Source organism: Gorilla gorilla, chromosome 5, assembly GCF_029281585.2.
Source record: "Gorilla gorilla gorilla isolate KB3781 chromosome 5, NHGRI_mGorGor1-v2.1_pri, whole genome shotgun sequence".
Classification (NCBI taxonomy): Eukaryota; Metazoa; Chordata; class Mammalia; order Primates; family Hominidae; genus Gorilla; species Gorilla gorilla.
This window is the reverse complement of record NC_073229.2, coordinates 175,465,445-175,480,540: the sequence shown is the minus strand read 5'-3', so window position 1 is coordinate 175,480,540 and position 15,096 is coordinate 175,465,445. Positions and strand designations below refer to the sequence as shown.

The window sequence follows — 15,096 nt, the reverse complement described above, 5'->3', positions numbered from 1 at the left end:
CAGACTGGTCTCGAACTCCTGGGCTCAAGTGATCCGCCCTTCTCGGCCTCCCAAAGTGCTGGGATTACAGTTGTAAGTCACCGCACCTGGGCTTGATTCTTATATTTTAGCCGAAGTGAGAGTGAGAGACAGATGTCAAATGCCAGATGTTAACAACTGGTGTAGAGAAAAGGAAAGGAGGAGTGGAGGGCTGTAATGTGGGTGACAGGCACTTCTAACAAGATACCAATGATGTCACAATTTGAAAACTGAAATAGAAAAGGAATCAAATCATAAAAATATTCCTTCTGGGCAGAGAAAGCAGCCTCTTGCAGAGGAAACAGGTATGGGGTGGGGGACTCATCTTTGAAGAGGCTCAGAGCAGGTCTGAGGGTGCCTACCATACAGATAAAGTTATTAAATGTTCAAAGCAAAGAAGAACGACTTTTAACTCAGAATGGATTTTCTGTAAGGTAACAAGATCTTTAGGGAGGGCTGGGATTATCTGGCGGTAACCTTTCGGCCTTTCTGTTTCCCAGAGGAACTGTACACCAGGAGCTGGTGGGTTCAAATGGCAAATTTAATAAAAGCAGACGATGACATTAAGTGCCATTAGAAAAATGAAATTCTCTATAGTGTTGTATTTGTTACTATATCTGGGGGAAAATACTCAGATGTAGAAAAGTGGAATCCTGTAAAACGTTAAGAAATACATCCTCTCAAAGACTTCTGCTTTAAGCGACAGCATTTTGAGGGTTTTTGTTTTTCATTTTTCCCTGGGGGTGGGGGGTGTGATCACAGCTGGTGTCACAGTGGTGGTCCACATGCACACACCGGGAGCCGCCTCTATACCATTATCTGATTAGTGTAACAAGGCCTGGTTCATCTGGTCACTGGCTGACAGTTTTAAAGCAGCTGGCCCCAGAGTGGCAAATGCCAAGGTCAGAGCACCCAGCTGCTTCCTGCTCCGTTGCTGCTGGTGTAAATATCCTCAACTCTGGGTACACAAAGGGTGTGAACAAAAATTATTTAAGGCTGGCTGTGGTGGCTCACTTCTGTAGTCCCAAGACTTTGGGAGGCTGACGTGGAAGGAAGCTTGAAGCCAAGAATTTGAGACCAGCCTGGGCAACATGGCAAGAACCTGTTTCTACAAAAGCATTTTAAAGAACTATCTGGCGCAGTGGCACATGCCTCTAGTCTTAACTACTGGGAAGGCTGAGCCAGGAGGATCACATGTGCCCAGAAGTTTGAGGCTACGTCGAACCATGATTGCACTACTGCACTCTGACCTGGGTGACAGAGCAAGCCTCTTTAAAAAAAAAACTTTCTAAAGCTAAGGAAAAGACCGCCATTGTTTGTTTGCTCACAGAAACAAATGTGACCTGTGAAGGTTGGAGAAAAGATGGTTTTCACATGCTTTAAAATGTTTGCTGTACGTACTCTGCAGAGACGCAAATCTCAAAAAGAAAACAAATAACTGCACTGTAAGTGATTAATTCAAATGTATGAAGACCTGAGATAATCACTGGATTACTTGTATATGGCAATGAGTTTTGCAGACACTTTATTTCAAAATCAAATATGCTATTATCAAAATAAATAAGGTGTTGCTTTTTGAGTAACTGATTTTCCTCAACTGTTCGGGGAAAAAAAAATCATCTGCCTAACAGACACTAAGATTGAATTTCACATTTAAATTTCAAAGTTGTTCTAATTACCAAAAGTTAAAAAAAATATAGAGACAGGGTTTCACCATGTTGGCTGATCTCAAAATCCTGGACCCAAGCCTTGGCCTCCCAAAGTGCTGTGATTACAGGCGTGAGCCACCGCACCCAGCCTGCAAAAGTTTTAAATCTAAAATTGGTCTCAGCCCAAGATACAATGTTTTAAAAATCATTCTTGTTTGGGTTTCTGTTTTGTTTTTGTTTTTTTTTTTTTTGAGATGGAGTTTCGCTCTTGTTGCCCAGGCTGGAGTGCAGTGGCGTGATCTCAGCTCACTGTACCCTCCGCCTCCGGGTTCAAGCGATTCTCCTGCCTCAGCCTCCTGAGTAGCTGGGATATCAGGCATCTGCCATCCACGCCCAGCTAATTTTTTGTATTTTTAGTAGAGACAGGGTTTCACCATGTTGGCCAGGCTGGTCTCGACCTCCTGACCCTGAGGTGATCCACCCGCCTAGGCCCCCCAAAGGGCTGGGATTACAGGTGTGAGCCACTGAGCCCAGCCTCTTGTTTGGGTTCTTAACAAAGAAGACCATACAAGCCATAGACTATAAAACGATCGATAATTGGGGTTGCGGAAAGGGAGCTTTTCTTTTTCTTTTTCTTTTTTTATCTTTTCGGTAGAAGCAGATTTGCCCAAAACCAATGGCACTTGTGCAGTCTCTGTGAATGCTAGGAACAGCACAGCATGACAGCACTTTTTAGTTAGGGAGAGGAAGCCCAGTTGCATTTCTATATAAGCTGTTTGTATAAACTGAAAATCCCAAAGCTCAGAAGAAAGGGACTGCTCGCCAAGGCTAAGGTAATTAGTTGTGTTTATTTTCATTATAAATAAATGTTTGTGTCCATGCCTCATTGTGTATGCTCTTATAGAAGTCCACCAAATGACATAATCAAGCCCCCTCCCCAAATCTACATATATCAGACCCTGCTGTAGAGTTTAGACAATATTTATACGCGGTTCCTTCTTTCTAACATTTAAGAAAGCTTACAAAGCAGCAGAATTCTGTTTTCATTATAGGAGGAGGGTTGGTTCTGAACTACCAGTATTTCCAGTTTTAGAAAGAGCAAGTGAATCAAAATGGGAAAAATAATTTCACCTCTAGCTTTGTCTGCCACTGTAAAGTAAAAACCCTCCAGTAGGAATGGCCCTTGTTCATTATTTTCTCCCATCAGTTGATCTTGCTATTTTATCTACAGCAGGACCAAATCCACTGTGGGCCAGTCCTCCCAGGGACCAAAATGGGTCAGTTCTCTTCTTATTTGAGTGGACAGTGGTAGAAACAAAGGTGTCCCAAATCCTACAGGTCAGTGTCACATGCCAAATTATGCCTTTGTCTATCCTACAGCAAACTGTTGTATAGAATTCTGATTTCTGGAAGCAACCATAAAGCCTAATCATGAGCGAGCCGGGCACGGTGACTCAAGCCTGTAATCCCAGCACTTTGGGAGGCCAAGGCAGGCGGATCACCTTAGGTCAGGAGTTCGAGACCAGCCTGGCCAGCATGGTGAAACCCCATCTCTACTAAAAATACAAAAATTAGCCAGGCGTGGTGGTGCATGCCTGTAATCCCAGTTACTTGAGAGGCTAAGGCAGGAGAATTGCTTGAACCCGGGAGGCGGAAACTGCAGTGAGCCAAGATCACGCCACTGTACTCCAGCTTGGGTGACAGAGTGAGACTCCGTCTCAAAACAAAACTAAACAAAAACCTAATCATGAGCTGTCACTGATGTCAAAAGCACGGAAAAATGCTGTTTAATAAGTTAACACGAAGATTCTGTCTGTATTTACATTGTCAGGCTATTAATTATCATCTGCCAGGCAGAAAAAAAGAGAAAGAAAAAAACAAAAGGAGTATGCCAAGTTGCCACAGAGAACCTAATAAACCAAGAGAATAGCAGTTGGACCTAGAACAGCAAAAGCTCACCCCAAAAGTAAGGCATCCAGAAACACCTCTGGTGGGTAGCCTCTGTAGCCCTGGGCTATGGTATGGAGGCACATCTAGCTCTTTTTTCCTAGAGGTCAAGGCCTTTTCAAGATCTTGGGAAGGACAAGGTATATTAATTGGCTGGTCACGGTGGCTCACGTCTGTAATTCCAGCACTCTGGGAGGCTGAGGCGGGCGGATCACTTGAGGTCAGGAGTTCAAGACCATACTGGCCAACATGGTGAAACCTTGGCTCTACTAAAAATACAAAAGTTAGCTGGGCATGATGGAAGGCACCTGTAATCCCAGCTACTCAGGAGTCTGAGGCAGGAGAATCACTTGAACCTGGAAGGCAGAGGTTGCAGTTAGCCGAAATCATGCCACTGCACTCTAGCCTGGGTGATACAGCAAGACCCTGTCTCAAAATAAACAAACAACAACAACAACAAAAAATGTATATTAGTTACCACTCTTCCACAGCTGGGCGTGGCGGCTCACGCCTGTAATCCCACCACTTTGGGGCACTGAGGCGGGCATATCACTTGAGGTCAGAAGTTCGAAACCAGCCTGGCCAACATGGTGAAACCCCGTTTCTACTAAAAATACAAAAATTAGCCAGGTGTGGTGGCACGTCCCAGCTACTTAGGAGGCTGAGGCAGGCGAATCACTGGAGCCGGGGGCGGGGGATGTGCGGGGGGAGGCAGATGTTGCAGTAAGCCGAGCTCAAGCCACTGCACTCCAGCCTGGGCGACAGAGTGAGACGCCGTCTCAAAAAATAAAAAATAAAAATCACCACCCTTCCTGCATGGGGGATTTGATATTTGCTCAGACCTCCGAGGCCGTGGTCAGAAGCCTAGGTCACCTCAGGGAGATGATGGAATAGTCACAGGGGAGGGACTGAATCACTCACTGTGAAAATCAGTGTTTACCCACGTGGCTGAAATGTAAAAGAAATCACATCTGGACTAAGGGAAGATAACCTTAAGACCTCCAGTAAACATGCCACAGATTAAAAAAGAATTTCAGGCTATTTGGGATTCTATGAAAAAAAGTGTGTCCCTGCCCCATCCCTCCCTCCTCTTACCCATCCTACAGATCACCTAAGTCAGACAAGAAGCCTCTGGCACCCCTTTGGTGGCACAGTTCAGTGATCACACGTTGTCCACTAAATACTTTCTAAACTCCACTCTGCTTTCAGGGCCCTGTTATCTGGCCCCTTTTCCCTTCTGGGCTTTCATTCTACACCCTTCAATAAAAACTCTTTGCAGGGGCTAGGCTGTTCCAACACACCAGCCTCCGAACCTGCCCGGCACAGTGAGAGCACAGTGGTTAAGTGGTTTTGGAATCTGCTGATCTGGATTTGCATCTTGGGAACAATATCACCTACTTCATAGGGTTGCTGTAACTATTAAAGGTGAAAACGCACGAAAGGCACCTCTCTGGGCCCTATAATAAAAGCACATAAAGTGTTGGCTGTTATTATTCTCCTCACTTTTGCTGGCATTCCTTGTTTACACACATCTAAATCCAGCCTCCCCCTAATCTCCCCTCTCACCTCAAGTGACTGCTCCACCTGAACCCTGCAGCTCTCATCCCTGGCACAATTCATTTGGTAGTCACGAAGTTGCCTTGTCTTAACCTTACAGACTTGGTCATAGTAAGCTCACATGTTGCTGGTGCTTGACTTGATTCAAAAGTTAACATGGGAAAGACAAAGCTTTGGACTTGGGAATTTGAGTTGGGTCCATTCCAATCATTTGGGTGAAAATTATTTGAAACTCTCACACTAGGTCATGCAAATACTCCGCCTGTGAGACTGTGTATATTTCTAACTTTATATTGTGCCTGTGGTGCTATATACAGATAACTATTCCCACCAACTTCAAAAGCAGCTCCCTGCTTGAAGCAGCTCTGTGGGGGCATCAAACAAGAAGAAAAACAGGTTCCACATGTTTGAAGAATCTCATCTAAGTGAGGCTATGTTGAATCTCCTGTGAAAGGACTTTCCCCTTCATTTGTCTCTCTTATTCATATTACACGAATCAATTTACTGCATGCCGAATCATCATTTTACATATCTTTGATAGCAGTTATTGGTTATCCCTTTATTTATGATTAAATGGAACAATGAGCTCAAGGTCCTTCTTCAACATGCAGCCTTTCGCTTTTCACAAGAGACTTACTGGTCCACATGCTCTCAATTCTGACCTCAAGATACGGTTCCTCACCCCCTATATGGGTAAAAATCAAATCCCAATACTGTGTCCAAACGGTCACTCTTCAATAACCATTCCTCGAAGATCTCTAGGCTCAAGAGCTATAAAACACGCAGCACATCATAGTTTAAGCAAAGAGGGGTACGTGCCTTGCAATGCGCCTATCAGAAAAAGTTGTACAAGTATAGCAGGCTCCTCTCTAGAGGGAGAGATAATGACTCTTTTAAAGCAACCATGACTTCTGTTTCCAACAAGAATTCACATTCAACTCCAGACAAGTAGCTGGGACAAAGCAACAATAATTTTAAAAGCATCAAGTTCCAGATAAGAAAAAGGAAACATAACTTCAAGGTCTAAGTATAGGGGGTATCCAAATGGTCAGATAAATACTTCCTTTTGTAACCAATTGATTGTTTTTGCTATTAACATCAATCCACCACCAGGCAGTATGACAGCATATTTTCTGCTGAGTCCAAAGTTTGTTGCAAGTGCTGTGTGCCTTCCAGTTCCTGAAGGGGCGGCTTACCCTCTGTGACAATGACTTCTTCTTCCTCCTGGCTGTTTAGGGCTCCTTGAGCGTTCAGGGCTCCTTTCTGGCCATTCAGGTCACCCTCCTGGAGGCTGAGCTCATCTTGCTCAGCTACGCCATTGATGGTGGACAGCTGACCATTCTTCTGTAGGAGCTATGGGAAAGACAAAGCCATAGAAACTTAATTTCAGTCCTCATGACCAAGTCAGAAACAAGGCATTAACTTCCAGAATATAAACCAGTGAAAGAAGAAATACAGAGAAAAAGAAGTTCAAAAACAATGAAGAGTTAAGTCTTATATTTGTCTGAAAGATCCAGCTACCTTACAAGCAGATAGGGCCTTGTATCTGGGTAAGTGTACCCACCAGCCATTCATCCACTCATTAATTCATTCATTGGAACACCAGATACATACATTCACCTTTCCAGACCTATTTCAAATATAACCATGAAAAAATCAGATGTGTTTCCCAGAGCTTTGAGCTTACAAATTACTATGGAAGGCAGACTTTAAAACCTCTATTTTACTTTAAAATAATAAATAATGTTTCCTTGTGATTAGATGCAGGTTAAGCATAATTGACTGAACAAGTCAGAAGGCAGACTTTTAAACAAATAATTACTAAACTGCAGCTGTGGAAACTGTCATGAAGGAGGCATACATAGAACAAATAACAATAAACAGAGCCCTTGAGAATGAATCAAGTAGGTTTAAAAAAAAAAAAACCCCAGCCCTAACTGAGGCTAGGGGTGTCCAGGACTTCTCTGAGGAAGCAATGGTAAAGCTGAGATCTCATTTCCACAGGCAAGGGCTGTGTGAGAAAAGGATAAACGGGGTGCAGAGAAGGGAGGCCACTTGGTGCGAAGGCCAGTGCTCCCAGAGGCCAGCAAGCAAACAAGACACATATAACATGTGCATTTGGGTCACTGTTTTTTCCTTAAAAACATTACTACAATGGTCATTTGCAATCCTCCCCATAGGATGCCCTGTGCAACTGATGGCAGCATCAGTTTCAAAATCAGCAGGCATGGCCGGGCGTGGTGGCTCATGTTTGTAATCCCAGCACTTTGGGAGGCCGAGGCGGGCAGATCACGAGGAGTTCAAGACCAGCCTGGCCAACATAGTGAAACCCCGTCTCTACTAATAATACAAAAAAATTAGCCAGGCATGGTGGTGCATGCCTGTAGTCCCAGCTACTTGGGAGGCTGCAGAAGGAGAATCACTTGAACCTGGAGGTGGATGTGGGAGGTGGAGGTTGCAGCGAGCAGAGATTGAGCCACAGCACTCCAGCCTGGGTGGCGGAGCGGGAAAAACAAAAAACAAAAAACAAAAACAAAAATGAAAAAACCCACAAAATCAGCAGGCATGTAGGCATGCCCTTGGTCATATAATTCTTTTTTTTTTTTTTTTTTTTTTTGAGATGGAGTGTCACTCTTTCACCCAGGCTGAAGTGCAGTGGCGTGATCTCGGTTCACTGCAACCTCCACTTCCCAGGTTCAAGTGATCCTCCTGCCTCAGCCTCCCACATAGCAGGGATTACAGGCGTGCACCACCATGCCTGGCTAATTTTTGTATTTTTAGTAGAGACGTGGTTTTGCCATGTTGGTCAGGCTGGTCTCAGACTCCTGACCTCAAGTAATCCACCCACCTCTGCCTCCCAAAGTGCTAGGATTACAGGTGTGAGCCACTGTGCCCGGCTTGCTCTTGGTCATATTTTTAATCCTGAGAATATAGGTAAAAAAAATTTTAAGCCAATAGAAACCATTAGGAACCTAAATGTTTCAACAATGTAATATATAGCAATGTTATATATACAGATATCTCATTTATCTTAAAACCAACATAGGCAGCTGCTATTATTTCCATTTTATAATAATGACACCGGGACTCAAAGCAATTCTGGTGGGGTGGGGTTGTCTTGCCCCAGGTCACACAGCTCAGGAATGGGGGCATCGTGGCCCGAAGCCAGCTCTTGCCACCAACTATTTCCAGGGTTTTTCTGTTTGAGGCTCTCAACATAAAGATAGGTACCATGTTTTGAAGGTCCTGTTACTACACACAATTATAAAGATAGGTGCCATGTTTTGAAGGTCCTGTTACTACACACAATTACAAAGATAGGTGCCATGCTTTGAAGGTCCTGTTACTTCACACAATTATAAAGATAGGTGCCATGTTTTGAAGGTCCTGTTACTACACACAATTACAAAGATAGGTGCCATGCTTTGAAGGTCCTGTTACTACACACAATTATAAAATGACTTAAAGGGTATTCCAGGTCTGGAACTGTTCTGGAAAAGGTCTGGTACAGACCTGCATGCTACAAAGCAATCTCAACTCTGCACTCCATCTGACATCATTCCATCCTGCTTCCAGGCCAATGAATGACTCTGGCCTCACCACTGACTTAGACCCTGAACGCTGAAGGGACAGTGGGTTCAAGACACGCAATCCAGAAGCCTTAAGTTGTGCTAAATTGATTTCACCTGGCTGTTCTTGGCTCCCAGCAAGGCTGTCCTTCAACTGCATGAGCTTCCTCCTGAAATAATACCACTGTAGTTTAATACTTACACTACAGATGGGATCGTTGGCTTCAAAATGCCCATGCTGAGTCCATTTATTAAACAGAATACTCAGATTACATCTCCACTTAAAGTCTTCTCTTACCAAAATACGAAAGATGGGAATTTTAAATGAAACCTAAAGGCAAAAGCAGGGGGTAGGGAATGGAGAAGGGGGCAGTGTGTCTCCACAAAGCCCATCAGCAAAAATGTCAGAGTATTTCTTTTTTTTATTTTTATTTTTTGAGATGGATTTTCGCTCTTGTCCCCAAGGTAGTCCAGCGGCATGATCTTGGCTCACTGCAACATCCGCCTTTTGGGTTCAAGCGATTCTTCTGCCTCAGCCTCCCGAGTAGCTGGGATTACAGGTGCCTGCCACTGCGCCCAGCTAATTTTTGTATTTTTAGTAGAGACGGGATTTCGTGTTGGCCAGGCTGGTCGCCAACTCCTGATCTCAGCTGATCCGCCCGCCTCAGCCTCCCAAAGTGCTGGGATTACAGGCATGAGCCACTGCGCCCAGCCAAATGTCAGAGTATTTTAACTAAATATCATTGAGTATGTACACAGGACTTAGATTTGATTAGTAACAGGAAGAAAAGTTGGGGGAGGAAAGCAGGAATCACATATTATCGTGGGCTACATGGTAACCCAGTGAATCTTAAACCTAGAAACTGTTGACATACACAGTTTCATGATATGGCAAACTAAACAGGGAACATAAAAAAGCCATCTTAATACCTCAATTTCAATGCAATAAACTTTGGTCAATTGTGCCTCTTATTTAGGAACCAGAACTCTGAAGTTCTATAGAGTTTAGGGTTCTACAAAGTACCTAAAATTATTGAAAAAATTCTTATAATCCTCTGTGAATTGTCCAATCCAAGATATCTTTAGTTGGAGCCAAACTGAGTCTCTTTAAACATGAAGATTATAGCACACAGGCACAAATTTCCGTCTACTCTTTTAGAAACGTTACTGAGCCGGGCACTGTGACGTGCGCTGTAGTCCCAGCACTTAGGAGACTGAGGCAGGAGGATTGCTTGAGCCCAAAAGTTTGAGGCCAGCCTGGACAACATAGAGAGACCCTCGTCTCCAAATAAAAACGTCATTTAAAAAAGAGATGTTACACCAGGCGCAGTGGCTCATGCCTGTAATCCCAGCACTTTGGGAGGCCGAGGCAGGCAGATCATGAGGGCAGGAGATCGAGACCATCCTGGCTAACATGGTGAAACCCCGTCTCTACTAAAAATACAAAAAATTAGCCAAGTGTGGTGGTGTGCGCCTGTAATCCCAGCTACTAGGGAGGCTGGGGCAGGAGAATCGCTTGAACCTGGGAGGCAGAGGTTGCAGCGAGCTGAGATCACGCACTCCAGCCTGGGCAACAGAGGGAGACTCCGTCTCTTAAAAAAAAAAAAAAAAAGAAAAAAAAAAAGAGATGTTACACACACATAGCAAAGTACATTAGATGATAAAAAGAAGGACCCTTAAAAACTGAGGTCAAATGCTACACATCCTTACATCCTAAGTATGATAATGAATACATTATGAGATAGTAATTTTCAGTAACCACAGGGTAACTGTCCCTACTTGAGAAAGGCACTAGATACATTATTAACTTCAGTAGAAAACAATTTATGACAGTGACATTACTGAACCTGAGTTTTGAGTCTATTTTACTATGTGAATAGTTTGCGTCCCGCCAGGGTACCCAAGCTTTGACCTCAAGGGTGATGTCTCAGGTGAGCTTTCAGAGCCTATGAGGCACCAACATCCGCACAAAATGGGACTTCATTCCTAGTCAGATTGTCACATTCAGACATGTCCACACTTTTGCAAATCCCACGTGCTGTTAAAGATGGATAATTCCCTTTATTTCACTCCAAATCAAAAGTGTTTTTGTTTTTTCTTCCATCCCCAAACCATCTAAATAATTCATACCGTTGTTAAAAATTCAGGGACTTCTGAGAGTTATCAATAAGTTAAAGTCACCTCAAATAGAGGAAATCAAACCTACATTCATTTAAGTCTTTTCTGTGTTTTCTACGTGTGTATATATATATATAGGCACAAGCATTCACTTAAAAAATAATGGGGAACACGTGTTATTTTATGACCTGATGGTTTCATACATTGTGGGTACATTTCTTTATTAATAAACACGCACCTTGCTTAACTTCAATCAGTCTCTCTTTCGTCTGCAACTCAAATGGCCACAGAAGACAGGATTTACACACAGCTCTGCCCAGAGAGACCCTGAAAGATGCAGACACAACATAGTGGCACATGGGACAGGAGGCGGTGGAACCAGATGGGATTCGAGGGCCACCCATTTCAGGGAGGAAAGTAACACTGGGACTTAACTGTTACCAAACAAGAAAGGAGGAGGAAACGTATATTTCACTTTTTCCAAGCTTCCTCGCATAGCTTTATCCCTCCACCCTGAACTTAGTTTTACAAATAGTTATTTCTTTTGAGATGAGAACTAGACTTGAAAGACACGCTCCTTACACTTAAACACGGTAAGCACCAGAAAACCTATTTTCCCACTGGATTTGTGCTTCAAAAAGCACAAATGCCTCCTTTGAACAAATCAAAACCCTAAATGTTTTCAAGCTTATATCCTTTGAGTGGGTCAGCCAGAGTTTATTCCCATGAAGTATTACCACATTACAACTAAACAAGCTGTTAAAAAAAAAAAAAGACCCTAAAAACCTCAAATGTTTCCAGCAACAGTGTTTGCCTCTCATTTCTGTAAGAACAACAACCAAGGATGTCCAAGTGGTAGCCAAGGCACCACAGAAAAACTAGGAGACTTCTCCATCCACTTCCTTCTCCACAGGAGTCCACAACGTGCTAGGGACCTCCTTTGCAGAGTAAGAAACAGGAATACCAGGCTGTTTAACGAAGTTGTGAAATGATGAGCCCTTGACAGCTGTCAGGATGCCGGGGGCAGAGGAGGTAAGCCAACTAAAGCAACCCTTTTCACTGCAGAAGTGATACTCCCGGATCTACATCCTCATTGGACGACCAGGTGCAAGTGGCCCAGCACTCCTGCAGTTCACACGGTAGACGAGGCTCCAAAGGGGCAATTCGTCCCACCCCGGGCAGTATGACCAAGAAGCAAAGCTGTAAGTGGCCTTTGTGGGAAGGAACCAGAAGCCAATATAACCAGGACACACCCACAAATGATCAAATCATCAGACTTAAAGATTATCTGGAAGGAATTTTAAATCCCATGACAAAACTTGTAAAGAAACCTCTTCACTGTGTTTTCTCCTTCATTCTAATAGAAAGTGTTTTGAAAGTAAATCTTTAAAAAAGTCAAACAAAAAAAATAAAAACCAGAGTACAAATCAGTAAACAATATCCCTGGAAGGCAATTTGGAAATAGGGATAGAATTTTAAATATGCAAACCCATTAGCTACACCATGCCATTCTAATAGATATGGCATTACATATTTATGAGGTGCAACACATAATAACTTATAATAGGGTTGGGCGTGGTGCCACATGCCCATAATTCCAGCACTTTGGGAGGCTGAGGCAGGAGGATGGCTTTAAGCCAGGAGTTTGAGACCAGCCTGTGCAACAAAGTGAAACCCAGTCTCTACAAAGGAAAAATAAATAAGTAATAAATACTTTATAATAGCAAAAAAAAAAACCCCTTAAATGTCTATCAGTAGAGGGGAGTAGTTAAATTATGAAACTTTCATGCAATAGACAACATCAAAAGCTGTGAGGTAGATTTAAACACACTCATGTGTGAAGATGTCCCTGGCTTAAGGGGGAAAAGAAGCAAGTTGCTGAGAATGATTCTTTTATGTGTTTAAAACCAAACTAAACAAAAATAACCCACTGACAAAGAGGGAGAGGAAGAGGAAAAGGGAGAGAGAAAAGGAGTCAATGTTTGTGTAAGCATTTTTTTTAAAGTCTGGAACAATATGTACCAAATCTTTAATAATGGCTACCTCTATGGCATTGTTGTTGTTTGGTTTTATCCTCTTAGAGGGAAATTGGGAGAACAGACACGGTTTCCTTTTTACTCACTTTATCACTGTAAAAGTGAAAACACATTGAACCCTAAAACTCATAGCTTCTTAGGCTTCAAGCATGTTAATAACCTTGCTTGCCAGGGTTCATAAATCTTTTAAGATCATCTAGGCCAACAGGCCACACTGCTGGAGCTTTAACTCCTCTGTTTATATCATCTCCAAATGTAAATAACATATTAATGTCCTCAGCTAAGCCATTCATCAAAAACATTGAACGGGACAGAGCCAAGCATATCACAGTTCTACAGCAGGCCACTATGGGCTCCTGACAGAGAACACATGTATCCTATGCATTATGTACCCATTTCACAAGTGTGTTTCATATACATTTGCTTCCGCCTTAAGGAAGTTACTTTCACGACCTTGAGCACATTTCTTGCCTCCCTCATATCTTCCCCATTCTCTGTAAAATGGAGTTAAGAATTCATTTTTAGGCTGGTCCGATGGTAGTGGGTTATCAGAAATTAACACCAGTGTTACTAAAGTCGGTATACAGCCCTACACTGCTAAACTTGACTGGCTTTTAAAAAGAAAAAATTTTTTTCATTTTTCTCTCGTTTTTTTTTTTGAGATGGAGTCTCACTCTGTTGCCCAGGCTGCAGCGTAGTGGTGCCATCTCGGCTCACTGCAACCCCCGCCTCCTGGGTTCAAGTGATTCTCCTGCCTCAGCCTCCCAAGTAGTTGGGATCACAGTCAAGTGCCACCACGCCTGGCTAATTTTTTTGTATTTTTAGTAGAGACGGGGTTTCACCATGTTGGTCAGGTTGGTCTCGAACTCCTGACCTTAAGTGATCCACCCGCATTGGCTTCCCAAAGTGTTGGGATTACAGGCGTGAGCCACCTCGCCTGGCCAAGAATTCATTTTTATATACCTCAAAGAATATTTGAAACATCACCAGGAACATATTAAGTTCTTAATAAGTCAACTATTAACATAAATTTTAGCTGTCTTTGTTATACTATTTGTTCCCAATAATTGTGGTCTTGGGAATTACTTGTTCCATGCCTGCGTTCTTCTCTAAAATGAAAGCTCTGGGAGTTATTACCTGTGTCCTTCCTGCTCTGCACTCAACAATAACACCTGGCAAATGGCAAAGGCATCTAATCCTTCTGATTTTCTAGGACTGGGCAGGACAAAGCGGGTAAAGGTGGTTTATATAAAGATCTAAATGGATGAGGGCCGCCTGTGATTTTTCTTTTCTTTTCTTTTTTAAACTATAGAAAGCATGGGGGAAACAGAAGACAGCACAGCGCATACAATGTCTTGGTTAGAGTCCAAGCTCCTCTCAGCTATGGAACTTTACCTCTGAGCTCATCTTCCCAGTTACAAACTGAGACTAATACTATCTCTGTTTTTGGATTGTGTGAGATTCAAATGAAACCGTATTGGGAGAAATTCTCTTTCTAAATAGAAAAGCACTCAGCAGCCATTTTATGAGACTTGGTCCATTTGATCAAATCAAGGTCCACGTGCTATCCCAGTACTTTCCACCCCTTATCTCACACTACGGTCACCTTTTATAAATGGTCCTCATGTTTCTGTTAAGGAGGGTTTCAAAGGAGGCAGCATTTGGCTTGAGTCTGAGATGTGAAATGAAAAGGGAATCCAACAAAATTAGACACAGCTCGGTCGAGGCGACACATCTCACTACATCCCAGGACACACATTCACACGGGGCTGCACCTCAAGACATGGGTACGGCTACACGTAACATGGCCATAGCCTTGAAATCACAGACTTGCACACAGGAAGAGAAAAGAAGACACAGTAGCCTTTTTTTTTTTTTTTTTGAGACGAAGTCATGCTCTGTCCTCCAGGCTGGAGTACAGTGGCACGATCTTGGCTCACTGCAACTTCCATCTCCTGGGTTCAAGCGATTCTCCTGCCTCAGCCTCCTGAGTTGCTGGGATTACAGGTGCACACCACCACACCCGGCTAATTTTTGTATTTTTAGTAGAGACGGTTTCATCATGTTGGTCAGGCTGGTCTCAAACTCCTGACCTCGTAATCCATCCGCCTCGGCCTCCCAAAGTGCTGGGATTACAGGTGTGAGCCACCGCACCTGGCCCATAGCAGCCCTTTTTTTCCTGAGGTTCCTGGTTGGTTCAGA

The 15,096-nt window shown here is 43.3% G+C and overlaps 1 protein-coding gene across 3 annotated transcripts in view; it reads right to left on the bottom strand.

Moving 5' to 3' along the window:
• AKAP12 (A-kinase anchoring protein 12) overlaps nt 1–15,096 on the bottom strand; it is a 116,460-nt gene that overhangs the window by 44,774 nt on the left and 56,590 nt on the right. For all 3 annotated transcript variants that reach the window (XM_055390858.1, XM_019029572.3, XM_063707955.1), the window contains one exon: nt 6,368–6,524. In XM_055390858.1, coding sequence (XP_055246833.1) covers nt 6,368–6,524 — 157 coding nt within the window. The remainder of the gene's footprint in view (nt 1–6,367; nt 6,525–15,096) is intronic.